The following is a 27,858-nucleotide window of genomic DNA, read 5'->3' as shown; positions in this document are numbered from 1 at the left end:
TTCAGACATACGATGCCTGAGTTAACATCATGGAATATCACAGAAACCAATGGATTGTTAGGAGTATTTTACAATCTGAACCATTTTTCTGATAAAATAAAGAGGATCTTATCTGACTGACTAGCTGTCAGGGAAATCTTCTTAGCTCTCTGGTTTTGCAGTCAGTTTGCCTGGGATATTTACAATATACACATTATTGCAAAGATGAAGAAATGCAAGTTTTGAAATTGGTACACAAATCGTGGTTACTAGCTAAATTGGACTTAGGTAAAATTTAATTTGCTGAAAAAAAAATAGTTCTTGAATAAAGTTGTTTGGATACCATCAATTTAAAACAGAGCTTGCAAAATAAGAGCCCACCAACATCTTTTGGGTCCATATTGTTTTAAATTTGATGGTTGTCAACATTGAAAAATGTAGAGATTTCGTATTGAAATCAAATTTCTAGCTCCTTTCACAAAGCCCTCCACTTGGCAGACTGAGCCTGCAATTCCACTCGGCTTAAGTCTGCTAAAGTTAAGCATTAACTGCCTTGTGTAGCCTGGTCTGTACCCTTCAGTTTTGCCACAGTCGCTCTCCCACCATCACTACTTTTGTTATGAATGTCACTTGCTTAGCACCTTAGACCATTAGATTTTTGGCCCCAGATCTAGTGTTGAAGCAACTCTTTAAAGCTGAAGCTTCCTGCAGTGGTGAGTTCTGATGCCACCCATTCCCAGGTCAGGGATCCATTGGAGGAAGAGCATCTATTGGGGGAAAGGTGGGACACCCAAGAACATTCATCCAAAGTGAAGGAATGGGCAGGTCTGAAGCTCAGCTCTAGATCTGGGTGATGGTGGAAGTTGGGGTCATTGGCACCCCGGGAGTTGATGAGGTCACTGTGGACTGTGTAGGAAACACTGCCAGAAAGCCTCCGTCAGAGAGGGGGCAGAGGAGGCCCTCAGAGAGGAGGCGGAGGAGGGATGGAGACTTCAGACCAAACTGGGAGACCACGTCACAAAAGTCAAGAGAAGGTGGTGGAGGAAGGAAGGAGTGGTCAGCAGCATCGGATGTCGTGAAACTCTGGGAATGAATCAGATCTGGTGTTAACATGACATTTTGACTAAGACAAAAGTAAACACAGTTCATCATCTTAGAATCTTAACTTGACAGTTTGTTCTTCTCATAGTAGCTGCACATATATAACTGTGAAGCTATTTAATGCAAAACGCCAACACTTTCAGCAACATAGCATTTCAGAAATAATTTTCAAATCCAAAATTATCTGTGAGTCTTAAGAGTTCATAATTTGTGGGTCCTTTGTAACGTATCTGTCAGATTTGCGGTGCCTTGCCAAAGATCGAATCAATGATGTAGGCCTCAAATTACAGAGGTGATGATTTAAGTTAAGCTGTCGTTTCACCACGGAAGTAATGCCAGTGCAGTGGCTCCCAAGCCCACACAGCTGCCTGGCCCGTTGTCACACCCCATGCTGCCCATGGGAACATCTCAGCACATCCTGGTGCAGTGTCAGCTAGGGACCATTCCCCATCAGTAGACAATGAAAATGCCCACGTGAGGCCGGATTTGCGATGCTTTCATTCTGACCTATGGGGCTCCTCAGGCAAACATGACTTTTCTTCTGCCGTAGAGAGAATGAGGCATCTGGATAGGCACCTGGATGTGGAGAGAGGTGTGTGACGTCTCATTGACCCAAGCGCTGTCCTTAGCTAGGAACCCAGTAAGGGGGCAGTGACAGTAGCATCATTGCTATTATTATCAGTGAAATCCCATTTGGCTGCCCTCCCTTAGGGAGTGGTTCATGTGCTCGGTGCAGAGAAATGAAGGAGTCTCCCTCCTAGTGACACCAAAGGGGGAAGATCACGTGGTTTCGGTGACACCTTGACCTCATTAGATCATACCTTGCCACTGGCCACATGTGTGCCCCCAGCCAGGTACTGTTGTCAGAGCTCCAGATTTCCCATCTCCAAAATAGAAGGGAAAACATGACTTTCTTCTCAGGATCATCGAGCAGAATTGATGAGCCACTGCACATTTACTGCCCGTTGATCAATACTTCACGTCTTGATCTACCTGGTTAGGGAGCTCTATTTTCTGGATGTGTGATAGCAAATTACCTTAACTCCCAGAATTTGTTCAGCCTCGCCTTCACCCTTAGGTGGGTTCTCCATCATTTTAGTTGTACATCATAGAAAGGCTTCTTACCAAACCGGCAGGAACCTGGAAAGAGATTTTAAAGGTCAGTAAATGGGAAGAAGGTTATCATTTGGCCAAAAACAAGTACATACAGGCATATTTGCTACAAATCAGCATTTCCAGGAAATAGTTCTGCAGTTATTCATTTGGTAATGCCTACTTGACTCTGGCAAGTAAAATCTAATTATTTATGAATTCTTCGCTTAGGGTGAAAGATTCAGCAATGCCCATGGCTTATTCACACGAAGGGAGCAGTATTGTATAAGTGGGTTAGGAGACATAAGTTGAAGGATACAATTAATATCTCTAGTCATCAGAATGCTTAGTTAATGAAAATGTATCCATTCAAGTATTTTTCACCTCTTCATCTCACATTCCATGTTAAAATAATATTTAAATTTTATATTTATTTTTTAAATTTTTTAATTTAAATTCAGTCTGCCAGCATATAGTATAACACCCAGTGCTCATCCCATCAAGTGCCCTCCTCAATGCCCATCACTCAGTTACCCCATCACCCCACCCACCTCTCCTTCTGCATCCCTTTGTTTCCCAAAGTTAAGAATCTCTCAGGGTTTGTCTCCCTCTCTATTTTTCCCCTCCTTACTCAGTTCCCTTCCTTTCCCCTATAATCCTTTTCACTATTTTCTATATTCCCTATATGAGTGAAACCATGTGATGATTGTCCTTCCCCAGTTGACTTACTTCACTCAGCATAATACCCTCCAGTTCCATCCACATCGAAGCAAAGGGTGGGTATACATCCTTTCTAAAGGCTGAGTCAGATCCCATTGTCCATCTATCCCATTGTCCATCTATCCATCATCTGTTGAAGGACATTACGGCTCCTTCCACAGTTTGGCTATTATGGACATTGCTGCTAGAAACATCGGGGTGCAGGTGTCCCAGCATTTCACTATATCAGCATCTTTGGGGTAAATCCCCAGCAGTGCAACTGCTGGGTCGTAGGGCAGGTCTATTTTTAACTCTTTGAGGAACCTCCACACAGTTTTCCAGAGTGGCTGCACCAGTTCACATTCCCACCAACAGTGTAAGAGGGTTCCCTTTTCTCCGCATCCTCTCCAACATTTGTTGTTTCCTGCCTTGTTAATTTTCCCCATTCTCACTGGTGTGAGGTGGCATCTCATTGTGGTTTTGATTTGTATTTCCCTGATGGCAAGTGATGCAGAGCATTTTCTCATGTGCTTGTTGGCCATGTCTGTGTCTTCCTCTGTGACATTTCTCTTCATGTCTTTTGCCCATTTCATGATTGGATTGTTTGTTTCTTTGCTGTTGAGTTTAATAAGTTTTTTATAGATCTTGGAAACTAGCCCTTTATCTGATACGTCATTTGCAAATATCTTCTCCCATTCTGTAGGTTGTCTTGTAGTTTTGTCGACTGTTTCTTTTGCTGTGCAGAAGCTTTTTAATCTTGATTAAGTCCCAATAGTTCATTTTTGCTTCTGTTTCCCTTGCCTTCGTGGATGTATCTTGCAAGAAGTTGCTGTGGCCAAGTTCAAAAAGGGTGTTGCCTGTGTTCTCCTCTAGGTTTTTGATGGAATCTTGTCTCACATTTAGATCTTTCATCCATATTGAGTTTATCTTTGTGTCTGGTGTAAGAGAATGGTCTAGTTTCATTCTTCTGCACGTGGCTATCCAATTTTCCTAGCACTATTAATTGAAGAGACTGTCCTTTGTCCTTTCCTGTTTTGTGGAATATTAGTTGACCATAGAGTTGAGGGCCTATTTCTGGGTTATCTATTCTGTTCCATTGATCTGTGTGTCTGTTTTTGTACCAGTACCACACTGTCTTGATGATCACAGCTTTGTAACACCGCTTGAAATCCAGCATCGTGATGCCCCTGGCTCTGGTTTTCTTTTTCAATAATCCCCTGGCTATTCAGGGTCTTTTCTGATTCCACACAAATCTTAAGATGATTTGTCCTAACTCTGTGAAGATAGTCCATGGTATTTTGATAGGGATTGCATTGAGCATGTAAATTGCCCTGGTTAGCATTGACATTTCCACAATATTAATTCTTCCAATCCATGAACATGGAATGTTTTCCCATCTCTTTATGTCTTCCTCAATTTCTTTCAGAAGTGTTCTGTAGTTTTTAGGGTACAGATCCTTTACCTCTTTGGTTAGGTTTATTCCTAGGTATCTTATGGTTTTGGGTGCAATTTTAAATGGGATTGATCCTTCATTTCTCTTTCTTTAGTCTCATTGTTAGCGTATAGAAATGCCACTGGTTTCTGGGCATTGAGTTTGTATCCTGCCACACTGCCGAATTGCTGTATGAGTTCTGGCGATCTTGGGGTGGAGCCTTTGGGTTTTCTACATACAGTATCATGTCATCTGCAAAGAGGGAGAGTTTGAATTCTTTGCCAATTTGAATGCCTTTTATTTCTTTTTGTTGTCTGATTGCTGAGGCTAGGACTTCTAGTACTATTTTGAATAGCAGTGGTGAAAGTGGACATCCCTGTCGTGTTCCTAGTCTTAGAGGAAAGGCTTTCAGTTTTTCCCCATTGAGAATGATTTTTGCTGGGGGCTTTTCATAAATGGTTTTTATGATATTGAAGAATGTTCCCTCTGTCCCTACACTCTGAAGAGTTTTAATCAGGAAGTCAAATGCTCTGTCTGCATCTATTGAGAGGATCATATAGTTTTTGTTTTTTCTATTGTTGATTTGATCTCTTACTTTGTTTTACAAATGTTGAACCACCCTTGCATCCCAGGGATAAATCCCACTTGGTCATGGTGAATAATCCTCTTAATGAACTGTTGGATCCTATTGGCTAGTATCTTGGTAAGAATTTTTGCACCTATGTTCATCAGGGATATTGGTCTATAATTCTTCTTTTTGGCGAGGTCTTTGACTGATTTTGGGATCAAGGTAATGTTGACCTCATAGAATGAGTTTGGAAGTATTCCCTCCTTCCCTATCCTTTGAAACAGCTTTAGTAGGATAGGTATTATTTCTTCTTTAAATGTTTGGTAGGATTCCACTGGGAAGCCATCTGGCCCTGGACTTCTGTGTCTTGGGAGGTTTTTGATGACTGCTTCAATTTCCTCACTGGTTATTGGCCTGCTCAGGTTTTCTATTTCCTCCTGTTCCAGTTTTGATAATTTGTAGGTTTCCAAAAATACACACATTTCTTCTAGATTGCCTGATTTTGGGGATATAGTTGCTCAAAATACATTTTTTAAATCACTTATATTTCCTTGATATTGGTTGTGATCTCTCCTCTTTAGTTCATGATTTTATTAATTTAAGTCTTCTCTCTCTCTCTCTCTCTCTCTCTCTCTCTCTTTAAATAAGGCTGGCTAGGAGTTTATCTATCTTATTAGTTCTTTCAAAGAACCAGTTCCTGGTTTTGCTGATCCATTGTACAGTTCCTCTGGTCTCTATTTCATTGAGCTCTGCTCTAATCTTTATAATCTCTCTTCTTCTGCTTGGTTTAGGCTTTATTTGCTGTTCTTTCTCCAATTCCTTTAGGTGAGAGGTTAGCTTGTATATTTGTTTTTTTCCAATTTTTTTGAGGGAGGCTTGTATTGCAATGTATTTATTTCCCTCTTAGGGCTGCTTTTGCTGTACCCCAAAGATTTTTGAATGGTTGTATTTTCATTTTCATTAGTTTCCATGAATCTTTTTAATTCTTTCTAATTTACTGGTTGACCCATTCATCTTTTAGCAGGATGCCCTTTAACCTCCATGTGTTTGAGTTTCTTCCAAATTTCTTTTTGTGATTGAGTTCTGGTTTCAAAGCATTGTGGTCCGAAAATATGCAGGGGACAATCCCAATCTTTTGGTATTGGTTGAGACCTGATTTGTGACCCAGTATGTGATCTATTCTGGAGAAAGTTCCATGTGCATTTGAGAAGAATGTGTATTCAGTTGCATTAGGATGGAATGTTCGTTATATATCTGTGAAATCTATTTGGTCCCGTGTTATCATTCAAAGCCCTTGTTTCTTTGGTGATGTTCTGCTTAGAATATCTGTCTTTTGCTGAGAGTGCCATGTTGAAGTCTCCTACTATTATTAATGTATTATCTATATATTTCTTTACTTTATTAATTGATGGATATACTTGGCAGCTCCCACATTCGGGGCATAAATATTCATGATTGTTAGGTCTTCTTGTTGGATAGACCCTTTAAGTATGATATAGTGTCCCTCTTCATCTCTTATGACAGTCTTTGGGATAAACTCTATCTGATAAGAGGATTGCTACCTCAGCTTTCTTTTGAGGACCATTTGAATGGCAAATGGTTCTCCGCCCCTTCAGTCTGGAGGTGTCCTTAGGTCTAAAATTAGTCTCTTGTAGACAGCATATAAATGGGTCTTGCTTTTTTATCCAGTCCAAAACCCTGTGTCTTTTGATGGGATCATTTAGCCCATTCACCTTCAGAGTAACTATTGAGAGAGATGAATTTAGTGTCGTCGTATTACCTATACAGTCCCTGGTTTTGTGGATTGTTTCTATGGGCTTCCTCTTTCTTTTACAGAGTCCCCCTTAATATTTCTTGCAGAGCTGGTTTCATGGTGACATACTCTTTCAGTTTCTGTCTATCTTGGAAGCTCTTTATCTCTCCTTCTATTCTGAATGAGAGCCTTGCTGGATAAACTATTCTTGACTGCATGTTCTTCTCATTTAGGACCCTATATATATCATACCAGCCCTTTCTGGCCTGCCAGGTCTCTGTGGTGAGGTCTGCTGTTAATCTGGTATTTCTCCCCATATAATTTAAGGATCTATTACCTCAAACTTCTTTAAGAATGTTCTCTTTATCCTTGAAATTTGCAAGTTTCACTATAAATGTTGAGGTGTTGAATGGTTCTTGTTGATTTGGAGGGGAGGTCTTCTCTATCTCTTGGATCTGGATGCCTGTTTCCTTCCCCAGATTTGGGAAGTTCTCAGCTTTGATTTGTTCAAATATACTTTGTGGTCCTCTCTCGTCTCTTCTGGAATCCCAATAAGACAAATATTCTTCCTTCTCAAACTATCATTTATTTCCCTAAGCCTTTCCTCATGCATTCTTAATTGTTTTTCTCTTTTTTCCTCAGCTTCCTTCCTATCAACTTATCTTCTTAACTCACTCTCTCTCCCACCTCATTAACCCTAGAAGTTAGAGTGTCAAGTTTAGACTTCATCTCATTTGAAATATTTTTAATTTTGGCCTTATTAGGTCTTAAGTTTTCAGTAAGAGAATCTCTAGAGTCCTTTATGCTTTTTACCAGAGGCACCAATAATTTTATAATTGTACTTCTGAATTGTATCTCTGACACGATATTTAAATCCATGTCCAGCAATTCTGTGGCATGGAGTATTATTTCTGGTTCTTTCTTTTGTAGTGAATTCTTCTTTCTAGTCATTTTGTCCAGTGCAGAGTGACTGTATGAGTGAGAGTCAAAAATATCATCCACAACCTAAGTAAAATACACCCTAGACAATTCCAAAGGCATTAGAGACCAGAACATAAAAGAAAAAGAACAGAACAAAATAAAACAAAAGGACCACTAAAGTGGAAAACAAATTTTAAAACAAAATTGTAAGAGTAAAAAAACAAAGAAAAAAGGGGGGTGATGAGGAAGTAGTGGTTGAGAGAGAATATAGTCTCCCCAAGGGGACCTAGAAGGTGATCCTCTTGGTTCTGGTGTATTTTGTTCTGTATGTTAGAAGATGCTCAATTCCAAATTTATATAAACCAGCAAAACTTATATAGAGACCCGACATCTACCACAAAAACCTAAACAAGAGGGGGCAGAATGGGAAGGAAGAGAGAATATAGTCTCACAGAATGAAGCAACACAGTGTTCCACTTGGTTCTGGGTGTATTTTGGTCCATGTGTTAGAAGTACTAACATCCACCATTATAAAATAAGACGAGACAGAAAAAACAAAAAGCAAAAACCCATAACTCATATCTACCAAAACTAAATTGAATACATTGAAGGGAATCCAAAAATGAAGATTATATCTAAAACATGTAATTGTAGAAATGTGAAAGTCAAGAAGGAAAAAGCTTGAAAATGAAGAGTTGGTAAAATATAGTGGTTAAGGTAGGAAAAGAGAAAAAAATACTGGAAATTTTTAACCTGAAATATAAATGAATTGTAATGAAAAAAGCCTCTAGTTCTATATACTATTTTCCCTCAGTCCTGGGGCTTCCCAGTGCTACTTGTTCAGTAGTCTTGCTCTTCCCTTGTTCTTCCAGCTGGTCTTCTGCAGGAGGGGTCTGCTGCGCTGATTCTCAGGTTGTCAGTGCCTGGGTGGAGATGCCCGGCCCCTTGCCCAGGTGCCGGGCTCAGGATGAGCTGTTTATCCTGTGAGGCCTTTGTTCCCTAGGGACCCTGCCTCTCCCAGGTGAAAGGCAAAAAGGAGAGAAAAAATGAAGGCAGCCAAATCTCCAGCTCCAGAGCCAAGAGCTCCCCTCAAGTACGGAAGAGCAGTCTCCCAAGCCATACTGCTTACATGCTCCTGGGGCAGGTGCAGGTGCACTGATCTGCACAGATTACAGGGCGCCCAGTGGCGTGAGAGTTCTCATTGTCCTGTGCCCTCCTGGGGTCCACCTCTCCTGAAGGGAACGGAGGACAGCTGCCTTTGTCTGTTGCTGGGCTCTAGGGTCAAGGGAGCGCTGGTGCCGGCCTATGGAACCAGTGGCTTCTCCCAAATGCCCTGGGAGGGTTGCCCAGGAGGGTTGCTTTACCACAATCCGACTGCAGTTTAAGGTGAGTTTTCTTCTGGTGCCACTATTCTTATTGTGTCTCCAGGAATATTGAGGCTTCACTGCCCCTCTGGCCTTTCAGCCCTATTTCCCTGCTGAGCACTTATCAGTCAGGGAAGACTCAGATGTGGATTTTTAAAGTTCCAGCTTGTCCAGAGCTCAGCTTTCATGCCCAGGCTTGTTGTCACTGGCCTTTCAGTGGCTTCCCACAGCTCCACTTCCAGGCCCAGCTTGTCAGGGCTCTGTTGTCCCATCAGCTTGCCTGGCTTTCTGCAGCTCCCCTCCCCACCTTCTCAGGTTGAATTTGTAGGTGCTCAGGATGTTTTTAAAGTTATCTAGGTAAGTTTGTGGGACCAGATGAATTGAGGACCCCTACTCTTCTACCAGCTTTCCTCCTCTTCCCCAATATTTAAAATTTTAAAACTCTTTTTGGGATTATCAATTTAAAAAAAAGATAGCCCTTCCTTTGACTCTCTTGGAGGCAGCCCCTATTAAAACTGCTTAAATATGAAATAAATATGTAATTAAAATTATGAAAATATAATTGAATAAATGAAGTACATATACCATGCTCATAATTTGCAAAGCTAGCTTTTGTATTAATTTAAAATTTGAATTTTAACAAATCATATCATTATCACATGCTATACCATACTATAGCTATACCACACTAGAATTTGCTCAGTAATTTGAAACATGATGGAAATTGAGTGCATTCATTCTTTCAAAACTCAACAAACCAAGAGATGATGACGGAGAGCAAAATTAAAATCAAAAGTTCTTTAAAATAACATCATTGAAGAATCCCCATAAACTGGTGCCTGAGAACATATATTCTCTCTCATACTTTCTAGATTTCTCCTCCTGAGTGAGGTTAGAGATTATGGTCTGTATCAGATTAATTCCTTGGAATTTTTTGAGGCATCTTCTGTGACCAATACCTGCTCAGTGTTTGTGAATTGTCCATGTATGGTCATAAAGAAAGTGTATTTTTGCTATAAATAGTGTTCGCACTATTTATTATCTATCTAAAGATAATTTTATATATAGAGAGAGAATATATATAGATAGATAGATATTGAAATCTATATGCATATAGAGATGGAATGATTTTATATATATAATGTATATATAGTATATATATAAATATATACATTTTATATAAAATGTGCCAACTGAAACTTCTGGGTCCTGAGGCGGTGTCCTCACTTCGCCCAGTTCCATGGTAGCTGAGGTAGCAATGGTGACAGTTTCCAAGAACCATGTAGAGCAAGGACACAATTCTTATATGTACACATTTCAGTTCACAGGGCACCTGGCATATCAGGACTCTCTCTCTCCCTCTCCTGTGCATTTAATATGTAGAAAGTTTAATCATATATATTCTAATTTTTTGTCTCTTGATTTTTGAATGGAGCATATCAAAAATTGCTAGTAAAAAATTTTTTAATTTTAATCTTATCTATTTTTACCTTCACTTCTGTAGATTTTATGCTTTGTATATCTTGATGTGAATTACCAAGTACATAAATGTTCATGAGCTTTTCCTTCTATAATTTCTTAGTTTATTATTACAGATCTGTCTGTGTTCCTTGTGCTGCTCTTTGCCTTGAATTCTGTTTTTTTAAAAACTATTTAAGATTAGTCTCTGTTTTATTCTGCTTCATGATTGTTTGACCTTTACTTTCAAGCTTTGTCAGTTTTTCAATGTAGCCATTTGTGTGTTCTTTTATATTCTGATCAGAGAGTCTCTGGCTTTTAATTGGCCAGAATAGCACATTTACATGATTGTATTTACTATTATATTAAGACTTATTTTTACCATATTTCTTCATATTCTTTACTTACTGAATTTTCTTTTGTTTTTTCTTTCCATCAGATAGATCTATCAATTTAAAAATTATATTCTTATTGTTCTTATGATGAATGCTTTTAATCATAGACCAGATGTCCTTAATCAAGGGTATATTTCCTCCCTTTTGCTTATCAGAAGGCATGAGTTCCTCAAGAAGTGGAAACCAGGTTGCATTTTCTTTGTTGGGCTTAAGAGATGTAGGTAGTGGATCAGTTCTCCTTTGTAACTGATTCTGTGCTCACTTGTCCATCCTGCTCTCAACAGCAATAGTCTTTTTGTTGTACACTTTTCTATTATAGATTAGGGCATAGAAAGCCTGGCTTCGGTTTTCATCTTGAAGACAAAGCAACAGAGTACATTTCATGTTTCTCAGGAGTACTGTTTCTGTAAAACCTCACTAGAACTTTCTGATCCAAATTTTTAACAACCTGCAAAGATCTTTTCTCTATTATAGACTGTGGAATAGGAAGTTGGATCCTACACACTAGAAGAAATAAATATCATTCAGCAAATACAATCTTTTTTGAGGAACTTAATACATCTCTATATGTTCTGTACAAAATGAGTAATGACAAAAACTTTAAATAGTACTGGCGTAAGCTAATGTTTCAGGCTATTATTAATGGTTTTGCACATTAATCATAGAGCTTTGCCATAGAAGGCCTCATTGTTAGCCTTGAATATAAACAGAAATATCTACTTCCTAGTGATGTCTGACACTGTTCTAAGACCACCACCTGGATTCATTCATTCAGTCTTCACAACACACTTTTGAGGTTTATATTGGTACTATACCTATGTTGTAGTGAGGACCCAAAGACACAGAGGGATTAAATAAGATGCCTAAGATCATGTACTTACTAAGGTAGCCTAGCCTCCCTGCCTCGAGGGATTGTAAATATCCCTGTAATCACACAAACATTGCTCCCATAAAAAGACTTCCCCCATGACAAGGAATATGGAATAAATAACCTTGGGACATAAGACCCAGGGGTTGCCAATCCTCAGGGTGGCAAAGAGCATGGCTGGGGCCCCACCATCCATTTCAGGCCTCTTCTCTTCTCCAGTGACTTCTCCTAGTGCAGAATCTGGTCCTGAAAACCTATATGTCTCAGACTCCTGTGCAACTATCTTCCAGATGCACACTGGTCCCTTTGTCAGGTGCACTTGTACAAGATGGGGAAGGAGGAAGCAAACCCTGGGATTCCTCCTACTGGTTAGCGTGTGGCTGCCTCAAGCATGGCTTTGAGAAATTCAGCCTTCTACTGCGGTGCCCTGCTGTCCTCTCACTCACTTCATGGGCAGTGTGGCGGCCGCAGGTACTCATCTTGCCACGGGCTGGTCGCTCTCTGTGAGTGGGGCAGCAGCCTCCTGCCCTCCTGTGCGCTGGCCACAGCTGCTCTATAAGATTCTTGAACTTAGTTCCCATGAGGCCTTTCTGAGTGAGGCATAAGCAGGGCCTTGGACTTATTCTGTTATTCTAATGCTGTTCCCAAAGGCCCGGCCTAGAGTCCATCTCTTCCAAAACTGAATTCTCTGCATTAAATCCCCTTCTGCATGAATAATCTGGACCAATTTTGTTTTTCTGCATCTGACCCCCATAATACACTTGGATTTACAAGTGAAGATCAGTAAGTTTTCTAACAATTGGCAATAAATGACTTTGGGGAAGGAGTTGACCTCTCATCACAGATGGTCCAGGCAAGAATATAGACTATTCTATTTTCTTGTGTGGTATTTGTTATGAAGTACTATCAGCGTAAGAGAATGGGCTGCTTATCAGGACCAATTGACCGTCTCTTAAAATATGTTGTGTTTAAACGTGTACAGCGACATGTATCTTATTCCCTTTAAGATGTGTTATCTCGCCATCCTTGTTAGTCTTTTCTGATTCTTCCTGCCTACACACCCCATCCTTTTCTCATTTGTGCCCCGTGCTTCCTTGATATTTAACCCATCCTTATGCTTACTGCAATCTATTGAAGTTGCCCATTTTCATAAATAAATCCCCAAATCTATTAGAAACTTCTGGAGGACATAGGCCATATCTGGTTCACCAGTGTGTCCCCACAGTTTAGCACAGTGCCTGAAGTGGAGAAAATATTACACAATTGTCTAATGCATGAATGAACATCCCCTTTCTAGGTATTATTTATGTGGAAACCTGATTGTAACTGTTAGAATGAATATTCTAGTGATCAGAGTGGATAGATTCAAGTAAATACCTCTCCTTAGAGAATTGGCATAATGAGGAGAATCTCTATCTGGATGCGAGACTCGTTATATCTGTGCTGAAGACCCAGGGAGCTAGGAAAATATTATGCCTTTTTTGCAGCAATGCAATTACTGTAAAAGACATATTATGCAATCATCTTAGTAACCCAACCAGGGCTCTGAGCACACACTGTGAATATTAAGACCGACAAATTTTGCAACGAACTGATTTTCCAAGAGATACAAAGAGTTGCTGCCATTAATGAAGCAGACATGGTGTTGCTTTGCCCAACCATCTTTGCCAAAGAAGAGACAGCCAAAAATGTGCAATCAACATGGCATGTCACAAGCACATTGACCAGTTATCTCATTTAATCCTCCAGTAGTGGGTCCCAGTTATTAGGACTCTGGCTCCCACTTTGCCGGTGAGGACCTGAAGTGGTAGACGTGATGCCATTGGTACACAGCACAAAGGGCCTTGCAAGCTGGGTCCTTTAGCTACAAGCCTTGCCCTCTTTGCATCTCATTCTAGCCTGTTCTCCCAGTCTAGACAGATGCAGAACATGTTCCCAAAGGCAAAGGGCATCTTAGTTGCAAAAGGATAACCATGACCTAGTTCCTTTCTGCAGAGTTAGGGTTTGGGGCCCTCCCTCAGGAGCCCCTGAGTTCTTCTTATTCCTGTGTCACTGTGCTGGATTTGGGGTCTGGTCTGGTTAGCCTCAGACCCATCTAGCTCAAGTGGTTACTTTCTGGTGAAGTGGAAACTGTCGGGAACCCATAGATGATCAAAATAAAATTCATAACCCTGTCTTATGCTGCACTGAAAACATGAGGTTTAGAACCAGAGAGGAAGCAGTCAGCTGGGACTTTGGAGGTCTGTCCTCTCCAGAATGCTGGATCCCTCCCTGGACACCAGCTTTAAGAAGGATACTGACAGTTGTAATGTGATGAGCAGAGAAAGAGCAGGAAAGGAAAAATACACAGTCCCCCACAGGCTCCTCTCAGTGCCTCCATGCACCAGACTCTCCCTCAACTTGGGTGCTGGACACCATGTCAGGGCCTCTCCCTCCTCCACACAAATACCCTCATCTCTACGCTATGGCTTCTTTATCCCTCAGTGCTTCCCTGAGGCCCTGGTGGCCTTCCTTGAAACCCCCTGTCAGAGCACCCTGTTCTTTTCCTTCTGATTCCTTACCACAGGTTGTATTAATACTTTTATTTCTTTTCCTGGTGTTTTAAAATCCGTCTTCAATTATTTGTAAACTTTAGTTCAAAAAGGATCATTTTGGTTTGGCCCAACACCACGGTTCCTGCATTTTCCCCATCATGACAGACGGTTGGATCTCAACAAGTATCTGTAGGATGAACAAATGAATGTATGATTGCATGAAGAATGGGTGGATAAATTCATGGATGAGTCCCAGATTTTAAAGGATGATAATAGATACTTAGGCTAGAGAAGAGATGCTACAGGGTGGGGTCTAGAGGACTGGGACCCAAAAGAAAGTGTGATTGGATGTTTTCTTTATGGCTCATTCACAGACCCAAATAAAGACAGTAACTGAGAGCTTTAGGAGGAAGATTTTCACACGCAGATTTCACACATGTGAGGGCTATTCAAGAGTGAAATGGACTGCCATAGAAACAATTATTTTTCTGGAAGTGTTCACGAACCAGCTAGATGATCTAAGAAGTACTGCAGAGTACAGAGGAGATTCCTGCATTATGAAGGGGTTGGTTCAGAGGTACGTGAGGATACTTGTAACTCTCTGACTCTGATTCCAGGGTGCTTTTTCTTCTGTTGAGTTGGAGGTAGTATTAATATTTTTTTGCTCTTTTTCTTTTTTCCCTAAATATACTGTTAGCTGATATATTTTTCTATTCTGCTTTCTTTCTTTCCTGGGAATATAGATGAGGTCTTGTCAGAAAACTTTTTGGACTATAAGAACCGTGGAGTCAATGGTTCTCATCGGGGCCAGATCATCTGGAAGATTGATGCCAGCTCTTACTTTGTGGAACGTGAGTACCTTTCCCATTACTGTTGCTCAGGAAAAAGCAGAGTTCAACTGCTTTGTTCTTTGTTACGCTGCATTGCCTTCCCTTAGAAAGTTGCCATGTAAGAAAGCAATAGATTTATGAAATGCTTAAAAATAGTGAGAAGTGAGCTCTAGAGCAGTTGGGCAACGGCCATCCAAACCAGCCTAGGGGGCCATTCATTTCAAAGAGAAGTTTGGCTCATGGTCATTCATAGGCCTCTGGATTCAAGACCTTTTGGCTTGGATCTCTTAATTTCACTTTGTGGCTCCTCCAGGTACTCTCTAACTTTGCAATAGTTGCCTCTGCTGTATCTTATCATCCAGTTTGGGCTTTGCCTGAGCCAGTTCTTCAAGGCTCTCTGCTCATGGTCTCATCGTGTTGGGAATATTCCATGCTTCACTGTGATCTTTTACTCTGGCCACAGTTCCCTGGGATGCAGATGATACATTACTACCACCCACCGTTTCTTTGATTCTTGATATACTGACGTTTCTGGGTGTATAAACTTGTTATCATGTATTTTAGTGGGATGTTTTCTAAAACTATCTGCTATCTTTGAAAAAAAATCATTTTTACAGTTAAGGAAGGGTTCTTTTCATAGGTCCCTGTAGTGGTACATTTCCCATCACATGAGGAATTAGCCATGTTGGCCTCATGTTTACCAGCTGAAGGAATGCACAGATTGCCCTTATCTACAGGTCCCTCCCATCCCACTTGGTACTGGAGAGTGCTAAATTGCAAATCCCTTCCTGCATCTTCTTGTTCATAGCAGAGATTCAGTCAGTGTAACACTTCTGAAAGGCAATGATGAAATACTCCCTTGTTTCAACTGTCCAGTTCTCAGAGGAAAAGATATGTGGCCAGGAACCTAAAGTTGTCTATTATCATTTGACTCAGGGTTCAAGAAAAACTATTTGCTTTCTATATGCTCTATATACTCATGTTTTGCTCCCATTTTTATTCGCTCTCATTTCCACTCATTCACTCAATAAGCATTTTAAAAGACCTATATTTCAAAGATCAGAGATTTGAAAATGAAAGATCTGGTGTCTGCCTGTGAGAAGTTCATAATGTCTCTCCTCTTGGAAATGATACAAATGCTATATAGCATCAAATGTAGATATTATCAGATGTAGAGGGGACATGATTTTATGAGATGTGGTTGGCCCTTGACTTTGGTTTAGTCATAATGAAGTTCCCAACAAGAGACCCCCTTTTTCTTAATATTTATCTCCCTGACTCTAGATTTTCTCCTCCTAATCCATTTTGCATGCTGCTGCCAGACAAAACACTTTAAACCCAACTCTGATACTATTTGCCTAAAAGACTCATGGCTCTGCTCTCTGCCCTGCTGCCAAGACCAATCAAGACCCACCCTCATCCCTCAACCCTACTCCTTCATCTTCCCCAGCATGCCCTCCTTTGCCCAAGTCATGCCAAATATTCCCCATTCCACAAATATTTATCATTTATCATAAAGGACATAGGGGGTTTGGGGATAAAGATGGGTTCCAGCAGGTGGTAGGTACCAAATTTGACTTCCCAAATGCCAATAATAACAAGAAAGGTAAACATTTGCATTAGTAATGAATATTAGACACAATAGCTGACTGTGTACCCCAATATACATTGGACGTTGTGTGGAGAGGCCTTTTTTACTGTACATCTGTTTTCTTTTTGGAGTTCTAACTAATTGAGAAAGACACCATTTAGGGTCAAAATGTAGTATCAAGTCAAAATGGTGTAGGAATGAACACATCCTACAAGTTTTGTCTTCATATATACAATATTGTCATAATCGAGAGAAAGTGTATTCAAACTTGGTTTAGTAGTAGTGCCCTAGAATGAACAAATAGCTTGCCAAGTCATATTCAAAATAGCTAAAAATTGAACACTTCAGAAAAATGACATTTTACAAATGTCCTGGTGCAAACTTGAGAAGATCTCACTCAGCAGTATACCTGTTGGACTAGCAATATCTCAGTGCTTTGGACAAATGGATGAAAGTGAAATTGAGAAGATGGATTTTACATTTTGCAAATACATCAAACTAGTGTTCAATATACAAACAATGTGTTATTCTGTACAAATGTAATATAATTTGTCAAAGGCTAATAATTTATCAAGAAAACTCTTAAGTTTGCAAATGATTAGAATATTAACTCAGGGCACACATATAAATCAAATAAATTAGAGTGCTGTCATGGATTATAGCTTTAGGAGTCTGAATGCATTAAAACTATATTTAATATGCTATATGAATTTATATTTTTAATGTGAAATAATTGATGCTTTCAAAAATGTATGATTGAAAAAATGCCAAATTAACAAATAGGAAGGGATTGAATGTACAAAATGTTCTAATGTGGCTATCTTTTAAGCTATCTTTTATTAATGCATCAAAGCATCAAAGTTCTTCTTGTATAATAAAAATGCAGAAGCCAAGCCATTATCCAGAAGGTTACAGAAATTTTTGATATTAATAAAAATAAGGCTCTTGTAGTCTCTAAATAGTAATAAACACATTAATTGGTAAATTATACCTTCTTAAAATTAAAAATTATTTTTCAGACTTTGCACGTTGGCCAGATTTCAAATGTTGAAATACAAACAGAAGGCCATTCTTTCTATCTGAGGATTAAATTAAAATAATACATGAGGTTTTTATTTTATTTTCTGTTTTTATTTGTCCTTTTATAAGAGTAGAAGTATATTGCTGATTACCTGGAGTCTATAACGTTCTAAAGTACATTTCTTTGGGGTTACGATTTAATTTAGAATTAGGTAATTGCTGTTGATTTATATGATTTTTTTCAAGGTCTGACTAAATCAGATTTTGAAAGTACTACTGAATTAGGAACATTGAAAACAAATATTTCCTGCACTCTCCAAGGCGTTACATGCATGATAAAACACAAAAGAAATAAAACCTGAGTTGTTTCCTTTTCTCTGGCATAATTTTTCCCTAGTGGGCCCTCAGCTGTTTCACTCTAGTAATAATTGCTATAATATGAGAACTGCAAAAAGATGCAAATTTTAACAACAAACGAAAGAACTAGGGAAGTTTCAGCTTTCCTCATCCCGATCAAATCTTACAATGTTGTGTCATTACTGTAACCCCATTACAATTTTTTTTAATATATGCCATTGAGCTTAGAGCTGGCCAGACTCAAGCCGCAGGAGCCACCACGGCCCTTGCTGACTGTATGGCCCTGTCGGAACTCCTTCCACATTGGGGCTTGCATTGCCCAGAAGCAATGACTCTACAAAGTTTGGTTTCTTTCCCATCTTGTGGTGGATTCTATGGTGAGGGCTGAAGCTGTCGCTTTCCTCTAAGGACAGCAGCCTGCTGATTGAAGGACCTAAGAGCTAATTAGGAAAGGACAGCACACAACACGATGCAGGTGTCACCATCAGCACATCTGGTGGCTTGTCACTGCACCTGAGACTGTATTGGAATTTTCCAAGGTGCTGGGCCCGGAAGCCACACCCGTTCCTGTTGGTTTCCTATCAACCCACACAAGCTATCTTTTTAACAGACACCCTATCATATGCAGAATATGGGCTGGTCGCTCTTTTGTAAATGAAATTTATTGGAACATTAAAAAAAAAAAGGTATCTTTTTCTTGATCTCTGGCCCAGATCTGTCCCATGTAGCTCCCCGTCCATTGGAGCTCCCTATTGGTAGCAGGAAGGATGCAGTAGTGTGCCTTGAGCCACCACTAATTACAGCTGAAAGGGTTTCTCACAGAGGGACCTCCTTATGTTGTGTCATGTTATCACAGTCATGAGTCTGGCCTTCTCACAGCTGTCTGGGGGCAAACCAGAAATCCGCAGTCCTTTTTTGATTGCTCTGCCTTGCATTGGTTTCCTGCTCAGGTCGCTGGTCCTGCCCTGCTTCCAGGTTGGCCCCTCACACTCAGCCTTTTCCCATCTGTGCCCTCACTTCCAGAGTCACACCCTGATTACTGCTTGCTCTGATTCTATCACCCAGCGTTTGTCAGAAGACTATCCCTCAAACATTTCCAGTCCTTTTCCATCCATCATCCCAAAGTTAAAAAACACACAATGACCCCTGATTATACTTAGCAGCAAATCTAAGCACCTTAGTCCTGCTGTTAGTTTTTAACAACACGCATTGAGTGAGGTGAAATCTATGCAGATGGGAGGGGGTCAGGATTTGCCTCTCAGCCCACACTTAGGCAAGGGGCTTCCAAGCAAGAGGTGTGTGGGTTCGACATCCACCCCAATGTGGCCTGGTCTGTCCCTTCATCTATAAAATGACCCATAAGGCAGCCCCATGATGAACTGATTCACCCCGTGAGGGCCAGATGTGTCTGAGATGGCCAGGTCTGCTATGGAAGGAGAAGGCTTTGAATTAGGGATTGTGGTGCGACTCTGAGAGCGTCAGATGAGCAATGTACATTCTACTTGGCATTTCTCCCCAGAGAATGGACAAGTGGGTGTCATGGAGATGACTGTGAACTAATGGCTTTATTCAGAGAGATTTCTTTGGGAAATTCTTTGCAGCTAGAGTTGAAGACCGAAGGGCACTGAAGGAAAAGCAGGGCTCCAGGAGAACTAGCTGCTTCCTCTCATTAGCATTTTTGGCACTTGCTTTCTCCTCTCCGGCACTGCAGCAAGAGCAAGGACAAGAGCTGAGAGGCCACTCAGATCCATGATTAGACACAGAGATCTTGTCAGGTCGACAATCCAGATGGTTCAGGTGACACATTGTCTGCAGCCTTTTATTTGAATCTGGGCATACTTGCACCAATACTGCTCTGTCGTTAGAGCCGGGATGGCTAAGATTGCACTGTGGGCTTCCATTTTCAATCACTGATTTGTTACTTCCTAGGAGGTGTTTCCATTTGCACTATAGTAAACATTTGAGTCATAAGCTCCAAGCCCTCAAGAAGTCTCAAGTCTACTTGGGGAGACTAAACATAAACCCAGCGCTCACATTGCCTCACAGGTTTCTTTGTGAGGAGCAAGTATGGCTCCATAGAAACATCCACAAGACAGTGGGCACTCATTATGTCATCTTATTTTAATTGTATAATTCCTGGGACACCATGGCAACCCTGCTGTTCATCCAGTTTAACACTATCCCAAAGGGAAATCAGGGTCAAAATTCCACTCTACAACAATCACGAAAGTAATTTCAATATTGCTTATGTTCTTACATTTCTTAAAGTTTGAGGAAAGAATGTACAGTTCATAACAACACTCCTAAAATTTATTTTCTTCTTTCACCACGTAATTCCTCCAGTTTTCCTCCCGCTTAAATGTCTCCATTAACCTACTCTTGGTTGTAGCTTACACTCGTGGTGCTCTTCTCCCCTTCCTTATTTCTTTCACATTTTGCTCTAAAAGCCTAAAAGAAGTAATCTTGCTGGAGATAAATCTCCTGGAATCATAGAAGAAGGAACCTATATCACCAAATATACAATCACTTGCTTGTTAGCAAACCAGAGTCAAATATTTATAAATATTCACACAGTAATAATATCTAGGCTGCCGGAGGCCAACCTAAGTGTGCAGTGGTTCTGGCTGAACAGGGCCAATGAGACAATGGGAGTGTGGCAGTGAGAGGGCAGGGCTTCAGGTGGGAAAACAAGTCATACAAAGATATACAAGTGAGGAGACACACACAGCAGGCTTGTCCTCAGTCTACCCAATGTGAGAAGCCAAACTGTTAAGTGCAATCACTTCTTACCATGTCAAATATTTCATTCCATCTGGGAGCAGCAAAATTGATCTTTAGTCCACAGAGGTGTCATTCTATCAGATTAGATAACAGACAGTAAAAGAGTGACTAAGCGTTATTACAGAAAACAGAAAAATATAACCAGACAGTCTGTTCAGATTTGCAGCAATACCGATAGTGCTGGCTTCTAGTTGGATATGGGTCAGATTCTCCCAATGAGATGAAAACTCTTAACACAAATAAATGGCCAGGTCCTATTATTACAGACTGAGACTATTCTGGAGTAACCTTGAGTCACCATTTCAATAAAAAAGAAACCATACACATTCACCCACCTCTCTTAACCCTATAGTGCTAGAGGACTACTGGGGATTGTTCTTGTCTTCGAGAGTTCAGATCTAGAGGTAGAGGTTTGGTTCCTGCCCTCTAAGGCTCTTGCATTCCAATAGGGGAGATAATGCCTCTTACTATGTCCTGTTTCAGTAAATACAAGGAGCATCCAACCCAGCTTTGTGATACAGAGTTGGTCATCATTCATGCATAAGAGGAGCTTGTAGGGAGACTGGGCCAGTGGGAAGGAAGGGCTGGTGTTGGGGGCCAAGTGGTAGAGAGATCATTGTAGGTAAGGGACTGCATCTGCAGAGGCATGAAAGTATGAAGGGTGAGCAGTCAAGGAAAGGTGAGAGTTGAGGACGAGTCCTGACAAAGAAGGGGAGGAAATGGAAGAGGACGAAGAGAGATTATAAAATGTGGAGGATTAAGTATGGCCACAAATTCCTTGACAGTCCTCTCGAGAGAAGGCATTCATGTCTCCTCCCCTGTGCAAGTTTCCATGCTAAAGTGAGGCTGTGCCAACTTCCAAGCCTAGATTTTTTTCTTGAAAGATTTTATTTATCCATGAGAGACACACCGAGGCAGAGACATAGGAAGAGGGAGAAGCAGGCTCCCTGCAGGGAGCCTGATGTGGGACTTGATCCCAGGATTCTGAGATCACACCCTAAGCCAAAGGTAGACACTCAACCACTGAGCCACCCAGGCACCCCCCAAGCCTAGAGTTTTAAGAGACTGGTAGCTTCCACTTCCTACCTTTAGAACACTCACTGTTGGAACCCTGAGACAGCTGTGCTGTAAGAAGCCCAAGGTAACCTTGTGGAAGGTTGCATGGAGAAATGAGTGGCCAGCCCAGCTGCTCCAGCCATCCCCACCCAGGGAACAGCAGAGGAGCAGCCCGGCTGTTAGCCATGGTAACAGCATGCAAGACCCGGAAGGAGAGCCGTCCAGCTGAACCCAGTCACCTCACAGAACTTGAGAGATCATAATACAGTGCTGTTTTAAGCTGTTAAATGTTTGGTTCCTTTGTTGTGTCGCAATAGAAACCATAGCATCAGAGAAAACCGAAAGAGTAGGCCATGGAAATCAGGGAGGAGAATCTATCAGAGGAGGCATTGTCAACACGATCTGGTGAAAGCCAATGGAGGGCTCAGGGAAGACATGGTCTGGAACACATCTGTGGAGAGATGCCTTATGGGACCTGTGGTGTTTGTGAAGAGAAAAATCAACAAGCTGACGAGAAAGACTGCAGGCTGAAGAGTAGGGTGAACGGTTCATCCCACCTTGTTCAGAGGGATCCTGATTTGGGCTCTGAAAGTTCTCAATCCCAGAAACCTCTCAGCCCTGGGAACACTGGAATGGAGCTGGTCCTCTTGGACATCTGCACTCACAGAGAAGAGCAAAGTGTCCGAGTGCTCCTCCACCAAAGGGGCTATGAGAGATTCTGAAGTGGCAGCTTGGGGAACAGGACTGAGATGGATCGAACACGTGTACCGACTGAGTGGAAGGAGCCATAATGTAAAAGCTCTCATTGATTTCACTGGTGTCCAGTTTCTTACATCCTGCTACACTGATGACAGCATCATGGGGAGGACACCATCACCACCACATCTGAGGAATAAACAGTCTCTGAGATATATGGTAATGTGTGTAGCAGACCTGGGGTGTACACCGGGCTCACTTGTTTGTGCTCATCAGCCCCAGGGAAGAGTTGGGGGGATGTTGGACATTTGATGGATGGGGGCTCAGAAGGAGTCAGAAGGAAACAGGAGGCAGAGACAGAGCCCAGCCTTTCCTAGAAACCCTTGACCTGTAGGGAATCGGTGACTAGAAGAGTGATGGGGAAGGATAGGGACAGGACTCGAGGACAAAACGTGTGTCTGGACCACCTTACAGCACCCCTTTCCTAAGAAGAAGGTAAATAAGAAAAAACTGGAAGAGCTCAGGAGTGATTTTCACCTGTACAGATGAGTACAGTGAAATTAGCACTTCACAAAAAAAGGACGGGGGACTCTCCCCGTCCCTCTCAAAGCCACTCTGTACACAGAATGAATCTCTTTTACTCAAGAGCACAGACCCAGGGGGCTAGAAGCAAGCAGAGCTGATGAGGCTCTGGGTATCTCTGCCTCGAGACAGTGCTTCCACAGGATAAGGAGGGAGAACTCTGCCCATTGTAACACCCCTGAGATGGGGACACAACAGCTTTCTCCTCAAGGCCTGTGCAGGTGGGGCCAGAGAGAGGCCACATTCGGCAGGAGAGTATGTGGGGCAGACAAGAGAACCTGACCTAACTACCACATTGTGTCTGGACCTGCAGCCAGGTAGGTGAAGCCGTGTCCGAAGGGCATGGCCAGCTGATTACCATGATGTCCAATTAGACAGGCAGAGCAGATGGGCTTGAAGGTGGCCGCAGCCATCCCACGGGAGGTGGCCTGTGCTTGTCCCTGGGGGTCTGCATGGCTTATAAGATCTGACCCGTGGGCTGCCATTTGGCGTCGGGCTGATGTCCTGAATAGAGGAGCCATAACAGTAATAGTGCAACTATCTCTGAGCACTCCCAGTGTGCCAAGCACCATGCCGAGCACCTAAAATGTATTGTCCCATTTAACCTTCATGAAAACTCCAAGAGGCAGATAATATGTTCCCTTTTTGTTGATAAGGAATCTGAGGTGCAGGAAGATAATGCAACTGGTCCACTATTCACGGTGTGGGACCAGAACTTGAACCTTGGCAGTCCGACCTCAGAGCCTGCTCTTTTGGCCACCATGATGTCCTGATAAGATCGAAGTAGGCCAGAAGGGCCCCTACCAGTAAGGTGGAGGTGGAGTTCAGTGCAGGGTTCTGGTCCCATGGAGGGTGGGGTATCAGGTAATATACTGGGTAGAACTTTGAAGTAGGAGTCAGTGCTGGGGGCTCACCTCTCAGAGTTACTGGCAGGGAAATTTTATGGGCACCCAGAATGGGAACCCAGATGTCACTGGGCTAGCAAATCCTTGACCAGAAGAAAGAAAGTGGAGGTGGCTAACATATGGCCTTCCTCCTATCCAGATGATTCTGAGTGAGGAGCTCAGTAGGCTCCACCATAAAAAGCAATAGAGAAAGTTCAAATTAGAAGACAGACGCTATCCAAGATGTCAGTGACTTCCTGATGCATAAATCCAGAATCTTCTCTATTTCAATTTGTTAGGTGTGTATGAATCTCATTTGTACATACATTTTTTTTAAAATGTAGGTACCTATTCCCAACAGAAAATTTGAAGACAAGATCAGAGGAAAAAAAAATCACCCATAATTTCAACACAATAACATTTTTAAAGATTTTTTTATTGCTAGTAGCATCTCCCTGAGAGGGGCCTGATAAATATTTATTCAATTAATGAATCAATTAAGCTAGTGCTCAGAACTTGTGTAGAAAGCAGGAGGCTTATGTTCAAGGACAACAACTATTATATCTAATCTTTCCCACAGCTGGCCTCTGAGCCATCTAGAGGAAGAGACAGAGAATTATGGGTAAAGGAGGAAACCAAGTGGTCACTGGCCAGAGACATATGGCAAGTGGGTGCCACAAAGAGTGAATGCAGTCTAGTGATCTGTCCAACTTCTTGAATTAGGGAGGTGGCAGAGAGGCATCCTCTTTCAAAGCAGACTTACTCTGCTCTTCAAACATGGGCCAGTCCACACTGGGAACTTGACTACCCGGTTTAGTGATGAGCAACTCTTCCTCCTTTGATTCAGGTCCTGGAAGCAGAAGCTAGAGGAGCTGTGGAAAGGGTGAATTTTCTCTTTTTTTGCTTCATTCCCAACTTACACTTCTTCCTTTTGACCCACTGCACCTTTCAGCCAAGTCTACGGTCAGGCACAGCTGTGGTGTTCTTGGTGAGGACAGAGGCCCATGGAGGTCAGGGAAGCCTGCCTGCACACCGTGTGTGCTTCCTTGACACTGTCACTGTTCCTTTGCACATACGTGGGGCCAGTTCAGAAGCTACTGCCAGGAATTGCTGTCATCAACCAAGACAGGTCTCCTCCAGGTCACCTCCAAGGCCATTTTCAAATGATGCCAGCCATGCTGCCCACATGGGCTTTGTAGAGCCAAGAAAGAGTTCAGAGTTCATATACTATAAATAAGTACTCCTCACAAATTCTTATTAATCCAGACCTTAGTGCCTCGTGTATTCCACTTTCTCAAAATTCCAGAGTTGATATGTTATCCAAGAACACTGCAAAACGCAACAGCATCCACAGTCTAGAAAATGCAAACAATGACTTGTCCGTTGTAGGAGCTGCTAATCTCAGCCCTGTTTCCCGCGTTCCAAGCAAAACCAGAGTTGTCAGGTCCTGGTCCATATATAGACCCACATTGCTGCTGCCAGCTGTTACCTGAGAGAAGAGGACAGACAGAAAGGAGAAAGGAGCTAATTGTGTTTCTTTCTGCTTCACCAGAAGGAGTGCCAATTTCTCCTTAAAATCCACACCAGAGAACTTGTCTTCCAGGGGAGGAACTGTGTCATTATGTCCTTCATATCCTTGGAGAAAATATAGTTATAAATACCACACCGTCTACCAGAGAATGACATACATGAAGCACTGATATTTTTATACAAAATCTAGAAATTTGAACCTATATATTCAAAGCCTTTCATGGGACTTCTACTCCTTATATTTAAAACCTCTTGATCTCTCTGTCTCTCTCTCCATTAATAGTTACCCCTGAAAAAAAAGAAGCTTATTTTTACAGTGTGGGTCTTCCATAACAGAAAACATGAATTTCTGGTGAATACGTAAACTTTAAGGCCTGGCTAACCCTTTCACAAAGGAACAGATGAAAGAATATAAATAATATGAAATTTTTCAGAAGGGGAAGAGTAGATTATATCAAAAAACAGTAGTAAAGGAAAAGGCAAGAAAGGCTGTGGGAACATGGGAAAGAAGGGCCAACACACTCTACCATGAGACCTCGCTCCTCCTACTAGCGTAATCGCAGGTAGTTTCCAAATTGGGGAAAATATTTTTCAGGCAAACTCAATACCAAAAAAAAAATGAATATTAAAACATCAGAACCAGTTAAATAGAAGCTCTGGATGCTTGACACTGTCGAAGTGACCACACGAGCAACTGCACAAAGCAAATTCCTACAAGAGATGGACTCTTACAAGACTCCCTGTGGGCTCCCCAGGGACCTAACCTGTCTTCATCACCTGCTCAGCCTAGCAGGCCCTTGGGGTCCCACGGGTAGCCCCTGCAGCATCCTCAATCCCGAGGATCGACGAGGAATGGGAAGAAGGTCATTCCCACGTGGCCGCCACCTGCCAAGGCTGGAAAGGAACCAGGGATTCCAGAACTCTCCTAAAGGGTCAGGGTACCCTGAGACTCTGTGGAAGGATGATGCAAAGCTCATGGGAAGCTCCAGGCAAGAAGCTAAGCAGATGCCACGTAGTAAGAGCTTCATGAAAGCCTATGATTCCTGCCCCCTCGAGTTAGTGTGGAAGGAAGGGAATGTTACCTCCGGGATATTTATGTCAAATTAAGACTGTTTCTATTGACACGTGCCCCTCTTGCTGGCCCACTTCTGACACAAGCAGGAGCCTGAACTCAGTGTGTTCCACCATCTTCTGTTACCTGTCCCACCCCGCACTTTCCTTTAAGACAGTTCCTGGTTATCTGGTATAGACTCATCTCTGGACCTACCTGGAGAAAGATGCTGAAATTTCTGGTTCCTCCGAGTGGCCTGTGCATGCCAGACATGTGGAAAAGGAGGCCCTGCTAGCCCATCAAAGGTTGCACCACTAACCAGGTTAACAGTTCTGGGTTTTAGGGATGGCATGTGTGCCTCATTCACCACCTTTTTCTCCAATCTGCCCCATTACACGTCTCAGTATCCGCAGGCTCTCTTCCCGGGAGGTCTCCCCCCAACTTAGCCATATGGTGAGGATCATGCCTCTGACTCAGAAATGAGTTTTTCCCAAGAGGTACCAAACTCTAGTTAATTCCAAACCGGCAAATACTATTTTTTCATGAAATCCCATATCAGAGGAGTGCATTGTCCCCTTTTCAGGAAAGGAATTTGCTTGCCCATAAGGCTGCTTTTTTGATGTCCGCGGTCTCTTCGAGGACCCAGTGTTCAGCTGCTGTGTCTTAGGCTTTGGAATCAACTGCACCTGGGAAAAGCAGCAGCCAATTCAATATGCAACATGCCAGATGGCCTGGCATTTCTATATGAGCTCCGAGCTACCGCGTCCTGTGCGCCAGGGAGCCAGACTGGTGGGTGGGCTCTCCTGGGCCGGAACTGCAGGTCTGAGTATTCCTAGCCTGCAAGATCCTCTCCACAGAAAACTCTGGTCCCATCTGCAGCTAACCATGTTTGTCCCGACTGAGCATCAGATTGCGAGAAAGCTTAATGTCTCCTAGAACCCAAGGGAAAATTGAGTAAGGGGAGAAGAGGGGGACACTCTGAGGAAACGTGGAATCCGAGGACAAAGCAGCCTTTTCTACAAGGATGGGTTCCTCGTGCTTCCTGCCAGGAAAGCCCACCCCTGAGGAAGGTACCTTGTCATTCACAAGATGAGAGCGTGACTGTCTGTGTTACACAACTCCAGGAGAGCTATTTCAGTGGATTTCCATGCGCGGTGTCCCTGGAGCTGGTACTATATCAGCCCTGTTAAATATGGTCACAGGAATATCTGGTGACCATGGATCAGCAATTGCACTGCCTCATGCTATCATCCCTAAGATCTGTGCATGGTCAAGGACGCGCCCAGTTAGCCTAAAGGATTATTATTACCCCTCCC

General features: G+C 42.2%; 1 protein-coding gene across 1 annotated transcript in view; it reads left to right on the top strand.

The window, feature by feature from the left end:
- The window catches only part of HECW1 (HECT, C2 and WW domain containing E3 ubiquitin protein ligase 1), a 440,869-nt gene that overhangs the window by 193,079 nt on the left and 219,932 nt on the right, over positions 1-27,858 (top strand). Inside the window, exon 4 of the mRNA XM_041773230.1 lies at positions 14,908-15,015. Within this exon, the coding sequence (XP_041629164.1) occupies positions 14,908-15,015 (108 nt within the window). The remainder of the gene's footprint in view (positions 1-14,907; positions 15,016-27,858) is intronic.

This window comes from Vulpes lagopus, chromosome 11, assembly GCF_018345385.1.
Source record: "Vulpes lagopus strain Blue_001 chromosome 11, ASM1834538v1, whole genome shotgun sequence".
Classification (NCBI taxonomy): Eukaryota; Metazoa; Chordata; class Mammalia; order Carnivora; family Canidae; genus Vulpes; species Vulpes lagopus.
This window is presented reverse-complemented; position numbering and strand designations above follow the sequence as displayed.